The 19,952-nt window shown below is 35.8% G+C and overlaps 1 protein-coding gene across 3 annotated transcripts in view; it reads right to left on the minus strand.

Annotated features, from left to right (window-relative positions):
• Nucleotides 1–19,952, minus strand: part of DGKH (diacylglycerol kinase eta) — a 177,939-nt gene that overhangs the window by 25,750 nt on the left and 132,237 nt on the right. For 2 of the 3 annotated variants that reach the window (XM_059377512.1, XM_059377510.1), the window contains exons 14-18: nt 17,898–17,983; nt 11,244–11,343; nt 9,443–9,767; nt 8,587–8,709; nt 4,654–4,785 (exon numbers count right to left, since the gene is read on the minus strand). In XM_059377512.1, the coding sequence (XP_059233495.1) occupies nt 4,654–4,785; nt 8,587–8,709; nt 9,443–9,767; nt 11,244–11,343; nt 17,898–17,983 (766 nt within the window). The remainder of the gene's footprint in view (nt 1–4,653; nt 4,786–8,586; nt 8,710–9,442; nt 9,768–11,243; nt 11,344–17,897; nt 17,984–19,952) is intronic. The other variant, XM_059377511.1, reaches the window with a different exon arrangement.

A 19,952-nucleotide genomic window follows, 5' to 3' on the forward strand; every position in this document is an offset into this window, starting at 1 on the left:
ATCATCTACCCAACTAATTACTGACTCTAGAAGCATTAAACTCTGAGAAAGACGATAGAGTAATATGGGCCTAAGTGAACAATAAAAAGGAAAGAAGAATGAGGAAAAATATGTAATTGAATCATCTACCCAACTAATTACTGACTCTAGAAGCATTAAACTCTGAGAAAGACGATAGAGTAATATGGGCCTAAGTGAACAATAAAAAGGAAAGAAGAATGAGGAAAAATATGTAATTGAGAAACAATTGGAAAGTAGGAAAAAAGTCCTTGAGCAAACACTGCTTTCCTCCACTGTGTGCTCTTTTAGAAGATTATTATTTATTTTAGCCTCAAAGTCTAGCTGATTATCAAATAATCAAGATGAATTTTACTTCATAGCTTAATTTCATAGTTTTGAATGGGTTATGGCATATTTAGTCATGCCAGTTTCTTTTATCTCTAAATAAGTGAATAAATGAAAAAAAAATGTTCTGGTAAGGAAAAAAAGAACAGTTTGGAGATGTGAAGAACCAGACTCCAGCTGCCCTAAAGAAAAGTATAATATTTTCTTTTTTTTAAGCTTTTATTTTTCATTTATTTTAGAAGGAGAGGGAGCAAGAACAAGCACAGGGGATGGGGGAAGGGGTAGAGGCAGAGGGACTTTCTGTCCTAAGTGCGAAGCCCGTCGCAGGGCTCCATCCCACGACCCTGAGGTCATGCCCTGAGCCAAACCAAGAGTGGGAGACCTAACTGACTTCACTGCCCAGGCACCCCGAACAGTATAATATTTTAAGGTTAGCCATATTCACAGCTTTAGCCCAGAAAGTCATCCCACGGTTCCAGGTTTAAATAGATATAACCTCTAGACATGGAGACCTTTCCAGAACCAAACATGCTCCTTATCTTTCTTTCCTTACCTTTTTTATTTTAATATTTCATGGAGATATTATATACATACCATAAAATTCACCTTCTAAGTAAGTGTATAATTCAGCTGTTTGTATATATATACAAAGTTGTGCAATGATCAGTATGATCTAACTTAGAATATATTTTTTAAGATTTTATTTATTTATTTGACAGAGAAAGAGTGAGCGTGCACAAGTGGTGGGGAGAGGCAGAGGAAGAAGGAAAAGCAGACTCCTCACTGAGCTGGGAGCCTGATGGGGGACTCGATCCCAGGACTCTGGGATCATGACCTGAGCCAAAGGCAGACACTTAACCGAATAAGCCACCCAGGTGTCCCTAGAAAATTTTTTTATTACTCTCAAAACAAACTCCATACCTGTTGGTAGTCATTTTTCCTTTCTACCCATTCCCACATCCCCAGAGCCTGGAAACCACCAACCTACTTTCTTTCCCTATGGATTTGACTATTCTGGACATCTCATATAAACGTAATCACGTAATGTGTGGCTTTTTATGTCAAGCCTCTCTCTTAGCATAACATGCTAGGAGGCAATCATGCGGCATTTATCAGTGCTTTGTTCTTTTTTAAAGGCTGAATAATAGTCCACTGTCTGCATATTGCACATTTTGTTTCTCCATCAACTGACAATTACTTGGGTTGTCTTCTATGTGGCTATGATGACTCATGTTGCTATAAACATTACGTGCAAGTTTTTGTGTAGACATGTATATTAATTCTCATAGGTCTATAACTAGGAATTTGCTGGATTATATGTTAACTCTGTGTTTAATTCTTTGAGGAACTGCCAAACTGATTTTCCAAATTTCCTATTTCAACCAGCAATGTATGAAAGTTCCAATTTTTCCATGTCCTTGCCAATATTTGCTATTATCTCTCCTTTTTGATCATAGCCATCCCAGGAAGGTAAAGTGGTATCTCAGTGTGGTTTTGATTTGCATTACCCTGATGACTAATAATGGTGAGCATCTTTTCATGTGCATATTGGCCATCTGTGTATCTCTCTTGGAAAGTGTCTACTCAGATCCTTTGCCCCTTTTTAAATTGGGGTATTTGTCTTTTCATTGTTGAGTCTTAAGAGTTCTTTTTATATCCTGAATACTCGACCCTTATCGGGTATGCCATTTACAACTGTTTTCTCTTATCCTATGGATTGTCTCCCCTTCCTTTCCTCCCTCCTTCCTTTCTTTCCTTCCTTCCTTCCTTCTTTTATCCATTCATTTGTTCTTTTTGACTTACGAGAGAAACTAGTTTTTGTTTTTTCGTTGTTTTTAGAGACAGAGAGTGCAGTAGGGAGGGGTAGACAGAGAGGGAGAGAAGAGAGAATCCATGTTGGACATGGAGCCCAATGCAGGGCTCAATCTCACAACACTGAGATCATGACTCAAGCTAAAATCAAGCCTCAGACACTTAACTGACTGAGCCACCTAGGAATCCCGAGAGAACAAAGTTTCATGGGAAGCCACAACAACCCAGAATTTGCAAAAACTAAAAGTAAACACACTATTTTGATGATGGCAGATTATCAGTTGATTAGACCAACTACTCCTCCTTACTATTAGGGCAAATAGGAAAGCTGACCAAAATGTAAAATGAATTCATTTGAAGGTCATTAAGAGGTAGACCAATGATGAGAGCTTACCAGTTAACCATTAGAAAAGAAAAATGAGTTAGGTGAGCCCAGGACTTAGGGATAGATTTCTTTCTTTCCTTTCCTTTTATTTTTTTTTTTTGTTTTTCTTTTTGTTTTTGTTTGTTTTTACTTTTTATTCTATTGTGAACACTTAAGAACACTTAACATGAGCTCTATCCTCTTAACAAATTTTTAAGTGTACAAGGCAGTATTATAAGTACAATGTTGGACACGGCAGATCTCTAGAACTTATTCACCTTCCTTAACTAAAACTTTATTCATGCTGGCCTGTTTTTGCAGGAAATTTTGTTATACGTGTAGTGGATCTTCCATTTTTGAATCAGTTTTGGTAGTCTGCATGTCTCCAGGAGTTGGTCCATTTCATTGAAGTTACCTAATTTGCTGGCATGTAATATTTGATAATTTTCCCTGATAATCCTTCTTATTTCTGTAAGGCCATTAGTGACATCTCTCCTCTATCATTCCTGATTTCAATAATTTAAATCTTCTCTTTCATTTCCGTGGTCACTCTAGTAAAGGCTTGTCAATTTGTTAATCTGTTCACAGAATCAGCTTTTGGTTTCATTGATTTTCTGTATTGATTTCTATTCTCTATGTCATTTATTTCCACATCAATATGATTATTTCCTTCCTGCTAATTGCTTTGGGCATCCTTGTTCTTCCTTTTCCAGTTGATTAAGGTACAGAGTTAGATTATGCGATCTTTCTACCTTTTTAATATATGCATTTACAGCTTTAAATTTCACTGTAAGCACTTCCTTGGCTACATCAAGTAAGTTCTGGTGTTTTGTATTTTTGTTTTCATTCACATCAAAGGATTTAAAGATTTCTCTCATGACTTTTTTTTTTCTTTGACCTACATAGTTCTACATATTTGTACATTTCCAAACTTTCTTTCTGTTATGGATTTCTAAATTCATTCCACTGTGGTCAAAAATTGTCCTTTGATAATTTCAAACCTTTTAAATTTACTGAGAATTGTTTGATGGCCTAATTTATGATCCATACTGGAAAATGTTCCATGTGTACGAGACTGAGAATGAATATTCTGCTGTTGTTGGCTGGAGGGTTCTGTAGCTCTGCTTGTTTCATATGTTTTTCAGGTCTTCTACTTCCCTGTTGATTTTTACCTAGTTGCTTCTATCAACTACTGTAAGTATGATAATGAAGTCTCCAACTATCATTACTGAATTGTGATTCACCTTTAAAAAGAACTTGTAGGACAGACTGCTTTTCAGGGTGTAACTTGGGTCCAATCAACTCTGGAATAAATCTGGAGAGTTTTCACTAAGTCAAACAACTGGTGTTTAAGGAGACATCAGAGACATCCCTATTTTCCTCCTCCCTAGCTGCACATGTTGTTTGCTTTCCACTAGTACTAACCCAATCTCAAGGTCAATTCATCTCATCGGAGCTGGAATGGATGTCTCAGATATTCCAAAAGGAAGCAGTGTTACTAGTCTAAAAATGACGGAACGTCTTGTGGCTCACGACAAAGAGGAAAGCTATGGAGATACCAAAGAGGTAGTAGAATATAAGATAAGATTTACCCTGGGTGCTTAGTAAATGCAGATTCCTGGGCTGTATTCTAGTATAACTCAATTAAAACTTCTCAGGGCAGTGCCCCAAAACATGTATTTTAGTACTTCCTTTCTTTCCTTCTTTTTTTTTTTTTTTTTAAGATTTTATTTATTTATTTGACAGAGAGAGATCACAAGTAGGCAGAGAGGCAGGCAGAGAGAGAGAGAGGGAAGCAGGCCCCCTGCTGAGCAGAGAGCCCAATGCGGGATTCAATCCCAGGACCCTGAGATCATGACCTGAGCCGAAGGCAGCAGCCTAACCCACTGAGCCACTCAGGCGCCCCCCCTTTCTTTCCTTCTTATTTATAATTTAAACACACACACACACACACACACACACACACACACACAAGTCTAAGGATCTGGAATCTGGTTGTAAGAGTGACAAGAACATTCTCCCAAAGGGACATTTATCTCTAAGAAGACATTTCTATAGTGCACAGAAATGAGTACTTAATACATTTTTACAGAAATGCTTACAAATACCCCATATTTCAGATTCTATACTACCTGGGCAGATTATTCTGGTGTTGAGCACAGGGAGGTTCTCTTTGCCAGCTGCGACAGCGGGACCAGAGCCAGAGTCAGCTTGGGAACGACTTGCCCGGCCATCTGGAGACCGAGGTGCAGGTGCAGCTTTAACTATTGGCGAAAAGTCCCGATGAATTAAAGAAAAAAAAAAGGTAATGATAAAGTTATAAGAATAAGCAAGCCCTAATATATTCAGGACATAAAAATAATTTAATGTGTATTTAAATCAACGAGCAGAACTGAAGATATTACATTGTGTTTACCTATTCTTTTACCATTGTTTTTTCTTTGAGATTTACTGTTTGGAGGGATTCGGCCACAGGTAGATATCCAGATAGATCATTTCAAACAGACAGAAATTAGTAAAAAGTATAGGCCTACATAACTAAAGGTCAGTAATGCTCACAATTTGAATGTGTCCAACCCATATTTAAAGACAAAAAGAAATTCTGAAGCCTGATGATCTTTGAAAATGGTACATATGTGTTAAAATATACACCACCAGTGTAATCCTTTTGCCATAAATGTTGGGTGAATGATCAAATGTAATTAATTAATTCCCAGAGCTAATACGTGAAATGTGAGTTAACATTGTCTTCCATACATAAAAGGAAAAATAGTATTTTTTTCAAATAAAACCAATATAAGTTTCCTGAACTTCTCAATTAACTATATATTCAAAACAAAAATTTGCCCCAGATAGGTCTATCATATTCTTTAAAATGTTCAATACATTTAAAAGATTATTCCTAAGGAGTATTACTCTCAAAGTCAACAAAAATGATTTAATTCTGTCTAAACTACAGCAACGTAATGGAGAGCAAATAGTATCTTTAACTAATTTAGGAGCTATTGGCAGGTGTTTAAATAAAAAAACAGTATTCCTCAAATTCAATTTAAAAATACTTAAAAATTTAATTACCTTCACTCTCCCTAAGGCTAATTACAAACTAACCACATTAATCTTACACTCTCTTCTCTTTCTTCAAAAACAGTCCAGTTGCACTAAAGAAAAGTAGCAGACAGCCACTTTTTTTTGACAGATGAGAGACCTGGAGCTAATTTCTAATAAAAACAACCTTTTGATATTCATCTCTTATAAAAACCAGAGAGTGTCCTAGTGACTGAGATTGATGTAACATCGATGGTAACTAAATTAATGTTTCATGTTTCTTCTTAAACATAACATCTCATCGATCATATTAATATACCTCACTGTACATCTCAGACATATGAATTATTGCATAATTTAATCATATAATGATTCCTCTTCAAAAAGTAATGATTATTTAATACAGAAATACTTCTATTACTACTGATTCCCACTAAATCGGATTACTAGCTAGAAAATAAGAACAAATATTGCAACATTAAGGTACCAAATGTTGCAATGTGTGTAAATTTATGACTATTTCAACTTTAGTATCTAGAGTTGCCTACCTTTATTTTTTAGCTTTCTTTGTAGACTACAATGGAAGTGTTCAGTTCATGAGACTATAGCAAGATGGGATGGTAGCTGGCTGGAAAACCATTAGCAATGAGTGCTGGAAAACCAATCCTCCAAAGAAACCATGCCTTGTCTTAATGGAAATGATCAAGCAGCATACTGTAAGAATCCCATTGTCAGCCCTACTAAAGTCAGCTTTATAATGGGTGAAGACATACAAGTCCTGCTTATGAAATTCTAGATGAAGTCAATTTGAGATGATACAGTCAAGCTTCAAAAGATTTTGACAGGATGCAATGACAGCTCCAAATCGAAAAGATCAAAGTTCATAGGGATGAGCATGTACTACTCTAATTAGGTTTAAAAAATCACTTGCACAAAATAGGAGGAGATATTACTTCATGCCAAGAAGAAATCTTGAGTGATCCTTCTAACATAAAAAAATGTCCAGGGGCGCCTGGGTGGCTCAGTGGGTTAAGCCTCCACCTTCGGCTCAGGTCATGATCCCAGGGTCCTGGGATGGAGCCCCTCATCGGGCCCTCTGCTCAGCAGGAAGCCTGCTTCTCTCTCTCTCTCTCTGCCTGCCTCTCTGCCTACTTGTGATCTCTATCTGTCAAATAAATAAATAAAGTCTTTAAAAAAAAAAATGTCCAGAATAAGTAGTGTATGGCTATCAGTGTGGTGTGTTAGAGTATGAAATATCAGGCGGATTGCATTCAAAATGGGTCATGGCATTGACCAATTAAATGCAACCAGGAAAACTAAAAAGTTTGGAATCGAGTTAATAATTGGTGGAAGAATTGAGGAGATAATGTGGAAAAGAAGATACTAAGTTATGGGAAGAAGACAGGATGCCACACGAGCCTGCTTTTAAGGTACTCACATAGCACCACACAAAAGTCAGCAGTTGTGACTGTTATCATGATCATACATGAAGCTTTATTAATTAGTGTGCTCACCGGCAGAAATGGAAGGAGGAAAATACAAAGCTAAATGTAAAGAAAAACTTTCTGACAATAAAAGCTGATTTTAAGAATGGGATGTAGTGAGAGTGAATGGTGGGGCGCCCAGCTGGCTCAGTCCATAGAGCTTGAGACTCTTGATCCTGGGGTCATGAGTTCGAGCTCCACGCTGGATGTAGAGATTACTTAAACACATAAAATAAAATATCTAAAACAAACCAAAAAAGGAAAGCGAGTGGTCCAAAGGCTAAATGGCCATCTGTCAAGAGGGTTATAAAGTATATGCCTGTATAGGATTACAGGCTGACCTTTAAGGTCTATAGGGTATAAAGTTAGAGTTGAGTTGTATACTGGTATAAGTACATTTCAAGTCTAAAAGGGCTATGGGTGTCCAATATGTACACATTGGTTGTATGCCAGACATGTTAAGACTGTAAGGGCTACATTGAAAGTTTCTAAGAGTTTTACATACAATAAGGGATATTCTTTTGAAGCTGACATAATTAGTAGTAGCAGCAGTGGGAGGAATAGCACTAATAATAGTGAGAATGACAGCAAATGCTCCTTCCCAGCACTAAGGCACCAGACACTATTCTAGGCACTCCACATATATCAACTACTCTAACCTTCACAACCAGTAGGCACGTCATTATCCCCTTGTTACAAATGAGGAAACTGTTGAGAAATTAAGCAATCCACTTAAGTGCATGTGTAATGAAAGTGAAGCAGAAACATAACGACTGCAGTTCTGAGTTAACAGTGTTGACTTTTCATTAGTACCATGCAATTATTTTCATATTATCTTCTCAGCCTCATTATCCTTTAATTTCTGCTTTTCTTTATTCTAGTAAATTAATAATTATTCCCTTATACAATCTGAACTATTAAAAGTATAAATTCATCTTCAAACTTAAGAGGCAGAGGAATAATTAATGTTCTTCAAGTGACTACATATTAATTTCCTGGCAAACGTAATTTCAGTAGAGATAGGGTTGTAATTAGATGTCCAGTGATTTTGAAGATTAATTTAGCAGTAAGAATTAGCAAACCATCCAGGTTGATCAATGGAATCCAGAGGACTGCTCAGTTATTTAAAAGGCAAACTTTGGGCATGTACAATGTGCCCAAAACTTCACTTCAATGTGCAGTTTTCACATAATTCTCTAAGGCATCTATGGGCTAAAAACAGATTAAAATCTGCTGATTTAGATGTTTCTTCCCTTTTCCTCAGGAAAATTAAGATACTTAGCCATGTTTGGTTCCATAAGCCTTAGTTTATTATGATAATCTCCAGATTATATGATAAAGCGGGATGTGGGAGTATTTGACAATCACCTAAATGTTACCATTATTATTTTAGTATTCATAACTATCTAAGCTTTACCTTCTGAAAAGCCTTGTTAAAAATAAAACTAAAAAGTTTATTTCAAACTGATAAGCCTTTTGAGAACAACAAGCAAAATTGTATTCTATTTAATTCCAAAAGGATTACAGTTTTCTTACCAGTTAGTGACTCTCTTGTGTCATCGTCTTTAGACTCTTCTTTAGATTCATCTGTTTCTGTACTGTCATTATCGAACGACTGGCTAACTGGCTCACAGGGATGGACACTCTGGTCATCCATAACTGAGAAATGTGTTTGGACAAGTAAAAATAAAATCCATAAATATTAATATACGCTTAAAAAGAAAAATGAAACCTAAAGCAAAAGAAATTCCATATTCACAAATACTAACATAATAAATTTGGGGGTGATAACCATAAGGACTAGAGATTATCAAACTAAATACTTGAAATTGTAAACATTACTTTTTTATCAGAAGAAAAAAATAAAAGAATTCGAGAATGAAACACAAGTCCATCTATAAGTTACAACCTGAATAAGGTGTTCTTGCATATTAATTTTTTATGTTAAAGTTAACTTTTAGACCACTACTAAAATTCGAAGAGAAGTATATCCATTATATTCATACAAAAAATTAAAATACAGGTGGAATCTTTATAGACTCTTTAAAAAGCAACATAAACATTTAGGAAATGAATTTAAGAGAGTATTTTCAAAGTAGTTTGCAGGTTTGATTTTCTTTAAGAACTCAACAGGTTCCCATTAGGTAAAAGATATTTAAAATTTTAGAATTGTAACTTAATTTTCCATGTTTCCAGTGTATTTTTATCATTGAGATATTATTTTATGTATCATTGATATGTCATTCCTCACATTAACATCGTATGTGAATCCTACTTAAACAGCAAATAGGACTTAGTTCAAATTTCATTCTAAAGGCCTCATCTTCTGTCCTGCCTGAAAATTTTGTGTGTGTGTCCAGTCTGACCAATATGAAAATTCTACTGTGCTTACAAGATGGGGATGCAGCTAACTTCTTCAAAGGCCAACCTTGTTCACGGGTACCCTTGCCAGCTTCTTCAATGACTTGTCTCACAGCTTTCTTTAAACTGTTTGCCCGCAGCATTATTTCCTTTGGCTTGACAGCTTTCTGGGAGGGAGGTTTTGCAGGGTCATCTACGAGCTGTTCTTTGCTTTCACACAAGGATTCTTCACTGGAAGATTCCACGGTATCTTCTTCTACGATGAGAGAGTGAATGCCTGGGAGAACGGGGGTGGCCTGGGAATCTGTGTGCAAAGCTTGAAGCAGTTGTTCAAGCTTTTCATTTAGGACCGAACACTAAGAAAACAAAAATATAGCAATGAATCTCCACGGGGTGGAAATGGAAAAGGACAGTTTGAGCGAATCACTTCTGATGTTAGAGGAAAGATGCCTATATTAATGTTTACCAATTAATTGGCTATCCATTATAGAGGATACTTTTTGATAGCCTATACACAAAATAATTTATAATTTTTTTAAAAAAGCACAATTATGTAAATTTTTACGTGTGCTTCCAGAATATTTCAACTCTCCCATCTTTATATAATTATTTTTCCATAAAACAAAATCTCTATTATCTTTATATAGGTATTTTTCCTTAAAAGAACAAACATTTCACTTCAAAGTGACACATTCCACAAAAAACTTAGGCAATACTTATATAAAACATCGTGTAAACTTTTTTTAAAGTAATCGACGTAAGGTACCGTTTTGAGCATCATAAACTGCAGGTCTGTCTGAGTTCTTGGTAAGCTCTCCTTCAAAGCTTTGGTTGTGAAAGGGGTGAACGGTGCCTACAGGCTTACTGGCTCAAAAAAAGAGCAAAAAGGAAAATGCACAAGGGTAAAGAAGAAGAAGAAGATGCAGAAAGAAACACATGCACTCCGCCCTTATTTCTGTCTGCTTCTCTTGAATGACTAAGGGTAAAGAAACACGGAGGGCTGACACTGATGCTACGAATGTCCTAATACACCTGTGATTGCCACTCCAATTCCTGTCCTTTCCTCCTCTAGAAATAGTTCAGGGGGAAAAAAAAATATGGCTAGAGAGGTCTTCTGTTTATTGAAGCTCTCCACAGAGAAAAATAAAAAAAAAAAAGAGGCTGAAAACATCAAATGTATGTTCATTTCTATTTCCTTTTCCTTTCACTCAATTAAGCCACCATCCATAGCATCTGAGAGCATTCCTTTGCAAGCCCAAGAAAGCCAAACCTTTTATAAGAATGTCTGGCAAAGAACAAATGAAAGTAAAGAAAGTAGCTTTTAAGGTTCTTACTTTGGCCTCCAAAAGCTCATAAAGGGGGGAAAAATCTATAAAGAAAAAGACAAAGCAAGAAACAGTATCCTGAGAGGAGCCAAGGACCATAATGCCTGGGGAACCTGAAGAACCACACTAGGTGGGAGCCTGATGACCAGTTGGCCTGGAAGTGGAAAGCCATTCCTCTCCCCTTTGGAACACCAGCCACCCAGCATTTTCCCCCATGTGACCCCGCTGCTGAGCATCTCTCCTTGGGGATGTCAATCCATGGGAAAAGCAAGTTGGTTTATAAAATTCAGGATTTCGGATAGTATCAGTGGTACAGTTTTCCTACACATTCAAGGGTAACCGTAAAATAGAATATATTTCAATCCCTCACATCTGATTCAAAAGTAGTTTTTCACTTGATTTAAGATGTTTTGGCAAGAAAGGCATTTGATCAATTTAGCTGTGAAACACAGGCAGTGTCAATGTTGTCAGTAAAAAACTTGTGTGCCCTAAAGGTGACCCGCTTACTTTACTGGCCATGGCGTCTGCGGCAACGGTGTTTTCCAACGTTTTTTCATAGGCCTTCTCTACTTTGGCAACGAAGTCCTTTACAGTTTCACATAGTATCCTTTGAGGAAAAGAAAGTGCAATTCAGTAAACCCCATGGACTGGTTTGGTTTGATTTACAAATATATTTTAAAAACAAGCACAATTAGGCAAACTGTCAAAGCATAGGTATATATGTACCATTTGTATAAAAAACCCACACTTCTATGTGCTGTGTAACACATACTACTAGTAAGTTCCAGACATTCTGAGTGATAAATGGAAATGCACATAAATAAACTCTGCTCTACTAGGTGTGGTGCATAAACAATGAATTCTGAAACACTGAAGAGAAATAAAATAAAATGAAAAAAAAAAAAAAAAAAAAAACCTCTGTCCTGTGTAATTTAACTGATCATCACTTTAAGGTCACAAGAAGCCTTACTCAAATATTTAAATTAAATTCTTGAGGAGAGTATTTGTAAATCTCATTAAAAATATAAGCATTGGGGTGCCTGGGTGGCTCAGTGGGTTAAGCCTCTGCCTTCAGCTCAGGTCATGATCTCAGGGTCCTGGGATCCAGCCCAACATGGAGCTCTCTGCTCAGCAGGGAGCCTGCTTCCCTCTCTCCGCCTGCCTCTCTACCTACTTGTGATCTCTGTCAAATAAATAAATAAAATCTTTAAAAAAAAAAAAAAAGGGCATTATGTACAGTGAGCCAACATATAGTATTTCATTGGGTTGTGATGTAGTAACAATTTCTTAGTTGTGTATTTAACACCCGGTGTTCATTAAAAAATTTTTTTTTAAATTTAAAAGCCATATATTATATCACTAAAAATAAAAAAAAAGCATTATCTCCAGCCTCTTACATATTTTCATAACAGAACTTGCAATGTTAAAAAAAAAAAAAGGATAAATTTGTCACTTAATGTTGTCACTGTCACTCTACTGCTCATGATCCAGGTATCTTGAAAGTGTACTGTTCCTGAAGAGGAAAGGGATTGTGTAAACAAGCTGCCACTTGAATTGAGTTACATTCTCCGTAAATCCATTTGTTTTTTTCCTTAAGGTAACCAGTACAGTCATACGCAAGACTAACTTAATTTAGATCTTGTTAGTGTCAACAATATATGGTTTTACTTGTTTGTTGCTTTTAATTACATTTGGTTTCTTTGTAAGAGAAATAGATCAAAAGAAAAAATTATCTGAAACCCTAAACACTAATTAAAATCTGTCTTTCAAAAGCCTTAGGGACTGGGGTTGGATTACAAACCACCCAACAGAATGGCATGTGATTAGCTTTTTGTAGCAAGGGCTAATAGTGAGTTTGAAAACAAAATCAGATGATTTTAAAATGAAAGTATTTCTCTTTATTATGGATACAGATTGAGAAATTTGAAGGAAAAAAAAGCAGATTCCAGCAATTATTTTTTCTATTAAACTTGCAATTTTCTCTGGCATGTGAGTGACATACTGATTATGTTTCCAGATATTTAAGTATTATGACATTAAGCCATTCATTAGGTACACACACACACACACACACACACACACACACACACAATCCAAACCTTCCCATTTATCATCTAAAAAATAAATTATGAATTATTCCTAACAAATTTTGCTTTCTTTGCTATTTTTTGGCAACCATTTCTAGATTTTCACTTGGACAAAAAGTAACATTTCCTAACCTTCAACCTCTTTGCTGACTTTTTAATTCACATTTCTCCAGAGACTCCAGGTTACTATTAGAGATGAAGTCATGTGCTTTACCTCAAGTTTTGTCTTCGTTGTTCATGTATACTACTTTTACAAAACTTCTTGAAATATTAAGGCAGGCTGTCACTAAATTTTTTCCATGAGCTTTACTAAAAGTTTCTTTCAGATGTCCCACCTCTAAGGAGAGGAGACACTGTCCTCCCCCCTTATGTAACCCTAAGATATGTTTTCCTTGCTATTATTATAACGTCTTGACATAATTTTCTCCTGTAAAATTTGTAAAATTGCATATGCCATAACATTACCATAGCTACTTTTTCTGGTATTTTACTAACTCCTAGGGACAGAGCCTGTAGGTCAATCAGCCTAGGAATGAAAGGGGCAACAAAGGTGCGATGTTGCTCAGATGGAGACTGAAGCAACAGAGTATGATTCTGTGTTAGAGAAGACTTGCCATGTAAGTTGTGGGAAGGATCAGAAGAAATGGTTTACCTTAGGATCCAATAAGTTTCAAATTCTGGAAGACGTAAAACATTAAACTCTGGAGAAATGAACTTTTTACTATACCTAAATAGTGAATGTAGATTTCTTGAAGTTGAGATAAAATGTCTACCTAAAAATAGCATGATTTCAAAGTCATACCACCTGGGAACTTGCAAATTGCAGAAAAACAATTTTAAGATGTATTTGCTATGGTAACATGGAAGATATTCTCCAACTGATATAGTTCTCTAATTTAGTGCATAAAGACATCTGGAAAAGATGTGCAAAAATCAAATAAATGAAAGTGGAATGTGGATTTTCCCACAGAGCTATAAAAATTTTTAATCCCTAATTATATCTTAAATCAACATTAGTCATAATTTTGACAAGATATTTCCAAGCATTTTATATCTTTAGTTTTGTTCTCTTCTTTACAAGCTGAGCACAAATATGCAGTTGATACTGTCCCAAATATTCTGTTGAAGCTAACAAAAGTCCATATTTAGCAAGCTTAATGATTTCCTCTATCATCGCAATTATACTGTATTCATGAGATCTATACTTTTTATCAATAGTGGCAGTATCTTCATTTATCAGTTTTCCCCCACTTATTTTTAAATAGGGGCAAATGACAGTAAAATATGCAAACACTACACTAAGAAAAATATGGCAATGGTGCCCAAACAGATGCACATATGGGCAGGCAGGGGTCATCCTATGAGAATCTGAAATGATGTAAAAAAGTTACAATCAGAAATTTAAATTTAAGAAATTTAAATCAGAAATGATTTACAAGTATCAATGCATAATCTAGAAAAACTCTTAGCTATCTCTATGCTCTGAGGAAACATTCTAACAACTACATATCTTACCTCATCTATTCAGTGAGGAAGTGGGGGGGGAGTTTGTCTACATTATCTCTATGATAGATAACAAGTCTGAAATTCTGTGATCCCATGGAAATCATTTCAATCTTATTATTTTTTCTGGCCAATGATGCCATTTTCTAAGAAGTCTTGTCTACAAAACAAATTGCATTTACTTAATAACTTTGTATTTTTATTAGTAAATGAGACCTATAATTGCTAACTAATGCTTCTGATTTTCAGAAGGTAACTCATGTTACCATACCAAACTGACAAAATTTCAAAATCAAAGAACTGTTGACATGATATTGGTTAACCCGTAGTAACTACATTAGTAAACCTACATATTAGCTATGCTAATGGAATATAGCTTTTCCATCAATATTTTCAGCATTTTAAAATTAGTTAAAACAGCTTAAGCTACTGAGAATTTTCATGTTATCATGCCTTAATAAAATTTTTTTTTAAGCATGGAGAACTATTACAGACTTTACAAGTCTTAAAGGGACATATAACCCAAATGCAATATCTGAACCTTGTTTGGATTTTTTTTTTTAAGATTTTATTTATTTGACAGAGATCACAAGTAGGCAGAGAGGCAGGCAGAGAGAGAGAAAGGGGGAAGCAGGCTCCCTGCTGAGCAGAGAGCCCGATGAGGGGCTTGATCACAGGACCCTGGGATCATGACCTGAGCCGAAGGCAGAGGCTTTAACCCACTGAGCCACCCAGGCACCCCCTTGTTTGGATTTTGATTTGAAAAAATCAACTATTTAAAACAAACTTTGAGATAACTAGGGACAATGGATATGGATGGAGTATATAGATAGTCAGAGAATTACTAATTGTATTAGACTTTTTAACAAGATTATTAGGTATATACACTGAAAATAGAATAAAATGATTTCTGAGGTTTGCTTAGAGATACTATAGCAGAAGAAAGTGGGAGTGGATGACAAAACTTTGATAAATACTGAAGCCATGTGATGGGTATGGTGGGAAACCATTATATCAGTCTCTCTACTTTTATGAATGTTTGAAAGTGTTCATAACAAAAATTAAACTTAAAAATATACCATATTACTAGTACAGATTTACTACATTTTGTCCTTTTTTCTCTCTTGTACCTCTTTATGGCAAATCCCCTAAAATTTTAATCTGTGATTATAAAGGCAGGACAGCTGAGCAGTCTGGGTGCACAGATGAGTGACAAGAGGGGGCCAGGGGTGGAATAGAATCTGTTTCAAGGCAAATGAGCAAGTCAAAGAGAAATCCAAAGCTAAAGCTAATAGTAGAGCCTAGATAAAGAGCCAGGCCAAGGTCAAACAAAAAATTTGAATGTAATTGATTAAAGCATGAGATGATGATACCATAATTTAATATAGCATTCTGTAGTTTATAAATTCTGTATTTATTTCATTACTCAACTTAATTCTCCTAACAGTTCCATGAGGGAGAAAGGAAAGGCACGCTTTCCTCTCTTACACTTGATAAAACAGACACAGGCCACAAAGCTAGCAAATGGCTGAATCTCAGCTAGGACCTCAGAATGACTTCTATTTGGTCCAAAGTTGTGATTTACTCCAGTGGTGTTCAAGCTGTTTCCTAGAAATACGTCAAAGATTCTGCAAATACTTGATTCAAATTTCATTTAGGAATGTAGGATATATTTTTTTACATGTTCAAATAATCATTAGAGATATTAGAGACAAATAATATGACAGCTTCTACTTTAGAATTCACATTTTTTTGGTGCAAATCTTAGACTATATTTGATGCAGCTTTCAATTATTTCTGTATTTTATTTCAGTTACATGGCAGTAAGGAAATTGTCTTCAAGAGTTGAAATAAGATACAGAAATAACTAGAAGCTGTATCAAATACAAAATTGTAGGTGTCATCTATAATTGTAGCTTAATTTTTCTCACAAATGACTAATAATTTAATCCTGTCCAATTTATTAATGATGACAAAATACAATTTTAATTTTTAGAATATCGCAACTCTACATAAGATCTTATTTCACAAAAGACAATGTTAAAAGTCAATTATCCCTCAATTAAAAATATGTTAGATGTATAGAAGGCAGTAATCAAACACATCAAACACATGAAGGCCAATACTATGGATTTGCTAACATCCGAACTATAAAAGGGGGCCAGATACAATATTTACTTAACTGCATCAAAGAATAATTCTTTTATAGCTCATTATACTTTTTAAAAGTTTCCATTTCAGCTTTCCCTCTTTTCTAGCAAGATCTTCTAAATGCCGTATAAAAAAAGCATCTGACTCACAGGGCAAGGTAAACGCAAATGTCTTCTTTGTAGAAGTAATTTAGGAAGTACCTAAGGAATAACTTTGGTATATAAATTTGGCCCAAGATGAGGAAGACAACAGGGAGTACTGAGGCCTGGGACAAACTGGAGATTTCTACATTTCGCCACAAGGCAACACAATTCGTCAGAGAACATCCAACCAGACAACAGCAACAGAAAACCAGCAGCAGCGCTATGTATGCATTGAACACCGTGTCTGCCCCCCACCTCTCTGGACAACCAGGGTGCACCCCTGCCTTAAGCGGCTCAACTCCTCCTATTGCCCAGCCCTGTTTCCTATTCCCCGGGCTTACGGCATCAAAAGCAATTGTCACTATGTTTATACTCTGTCACAAGCAAATCTGTTCATAATGATTTATCTTGTCTTCCCTTGATTCTTTGCAAAGTAAGTATATAATATACTAAAGTCAGTGTATTTTTGTCCCCACTGCTTCCCAAATCCCTCACTCTCTTTCTTTACTTCTTCTTTTTCTCCTCTTTCTGTAGAAGAGTAATATTTCCTTGCTAAGTGAGAATTGTAAAGCATGCTTTTACCCTTGCTTATCAGCTGAAAATTGCAGTGGGTTTCGCTCTTGCCTCTAGTTGGCTTTCTAGGTCTCAGGACATCAATGTAGGATGCTTCAGAACAAAATTCTAAGTTCTGGGCACGCAACATTTGGGATAATAAAATCAAGTAGCTCTGGCTCCATGTACAGAATCAATTTAACCAAAATCTGACAACTTTGAATTAAAACATAATTATGTGATTTAAACATGCTGATGTCATCTTGAAAAATCTCTTCAATATTTTCCCCTTCCTGAAGTAAATAATTCCTAAAGAGTAGTATTTATGGAAATAATAAATTATAGTTAAATGTGTTTTTCATATTATAATTAATTATAAATTCTTCTTTATTTTATTTATTTATTTTTAATTTTTTAATTTAAATTCAATTTAGTTAATATATGAATGCATCTTTAAATAGGAGCTTAGATTAAACTCTAAACATCGCACTATTCTGATAAAAATATTTCAGATTAAGCATCCAAAAAAACCCCTCTAAATATATACTCCACTGCAAACAAGATGGTAAAGTGATTAAAAAAAAATGCAAGTTTAGTACATCTAATTCTGTAAACTACTTCATGGATTTTTGGGGAGGGAAAAAAATCACAAAAAACTGACATAAATGGTAGGAGTGAGCATTTTCACCGCGTAACCATTTCATGGCTTCAACTTTGTCACTCACTTGGCAGATGATATGACCACAGCATGTTCATCAGAATTGAGAATTTTTGTAAGATGAGCTGCAACGGAGTCCTCATAAATTGTCATCTGAAAACAAAACAAAAAAAACCTACACTGTATTATTGTTTCTGGCATTTATACTGCTCAGTTATTACTGCTTTTAAACTGGGACCATTCAGGACACAAACGACACAGGGCGATGATTATAATGAAATATACAAAAGAGTCATCATACAAAATAAATAAAACTTCCTTTCTATAAAAGGCTTTTTGCTTCTGAAATTCCTTAATCTAGAGTCTTAAAAAAATCCATAAACTCCATTAAATTAAAAAAAAAAAGTCGAATAGCTTAATAGCTAAAGAACCCATCTGCACCTGCATAAAAAGGCACCAATGAAAAATGGGCAAAAGACTAGAAATTTAAAGAAGAAGATAATACCAACAGGCCACAACCGATGAGAGGTGATCAGCCTCATCAGCCATCAGCTTGGGTTTGTTTCTACAAACCCAAGCTGTAACCACAATGGTCCACTGTATCCACCAGAAAAGCTACAATGAAAGCAAAGACAGTACTACGCCTGGGAAGTGTGAAACCCTGGCAAGGTTCTGGAGCAACAGAACCCTCACTCACTGCCAGTGGGAGGCAGGAGCTGATAAAAACACTCCAGAACACTGCTAAGTGTCTATGAAAGCTGAACATGGGCATACAGCATAGGACCCAGCAATTCCATTTCTACATACATATACACCGCTAAAAAACGCGATATGCGTTCACCAGAGGACACGTGCTAGAAAACATTCACAGCAGCATTCCTTCAACAGCAGCACGGATAACAGAATGTAGCACATCTGTGCAAAGAGTATCGTGGAGCAATGAGAACGCGTGATTTACAACTACGCCACAAGATGGAGGAATCCCACAAAATTCCTTTTTGAATGGAATGGATTCAGAGAAGGGTTGCTAACAAAAGCATTCCTTTTATAAATACAGAAACAGACAAAAATAATCTGTGCTTTTAGAAACTGAGAGAGTGCTTCTGGGGGTGGGAGTTGGGGATGGTGAATGGAAGGGGGTTTCAGAGGGCTCATGGGGCGCAGGTAATGCTGCCTCGTGATCTGGGTGTTGATGACATGGGTCCATTTAGCTTGTGGAAACTTACCAATAGCATATGTATGATCAGTGCACTTTTCTGTTTGAATAATTCAATAAGAAGAGTTTTAGAATGCTGAATGCGTTGTCCTACAACCATGTGAATAAACAGATTGGAGAAGGAAGGAATCAAAATGCTCGGGAAGTCCTCTGTTCCCTTTTCTGTTTGACTCAAAATTTAATGTTCTGTTGAAAGAACATATCTTCCTAATAAGTAAAAATGTGCACAATATTTAAACAGCCTCAAGTCAGAGCCTTCCGTCAAATGTTTGCCTCAAATATATACCATGTCCTATAGTTCAGAAATTTCCAGTGTAAACCACCTGCTCTATTCAAGTTGGCCTCCCGTGCTCTGCTGCCCTACTCAGATGTCCTTTCATTGCTTCTTACCCACTGACACCAGTTTATTCAGATTGAAATGAAGATCCAGTGACACCCTCCACTCCTTAAAGCTTTCCTGACTAGCATCTTCCCAAAAGATCTCATTCCCGACTTCCATCCAGTTCCACCGGTGGCTAATCAGTATGTCTGTCTTTTGAATTTTGATCTTACTTTCTTCATGGGGAAAGATAGGAGGGAAGGATCCTCAAGCCTCACACAACATTGCGTGCACTTGTAAATATATTTCGCTCATTTTCTAGTCTAAACATTAAAAGCTGCCTCTTTACAGTCAAGATCAGAAAAATGAAAATTACCTTTTTAGAAAGCAATGAAGGAAAATATTTTTCAAAAAGATTAGTTTTATTTCTTTTCCCTACAGGATACATGGTCATAAAGCCTAAGAAGATAGGGGAAAATATTTTAAACTCTCATTAATTCCATTTGAATGTACATGTAAAAATCCAGCTTTTTGTCCATTAAAAATAACCAAAGGCAAAGAATACAACCTCTCCCAGAGGAAAAATA

The sequence above is a fragment of the Mustela nigripes genome, chromosome 15 (assembly GCF_022355385.1).
Source record: "Mustela nigripes isolate SB6536 chromosome 15, MUSNIG.SB6536, whole genome shotgun sequence".
In the NCBI taxonomy this organism is placed as follows: Eukaryota; Metazoa; Chordata; class Mammalia; order Carnivora; family Mustelidae; genus Mustela; species Mustela nigripes.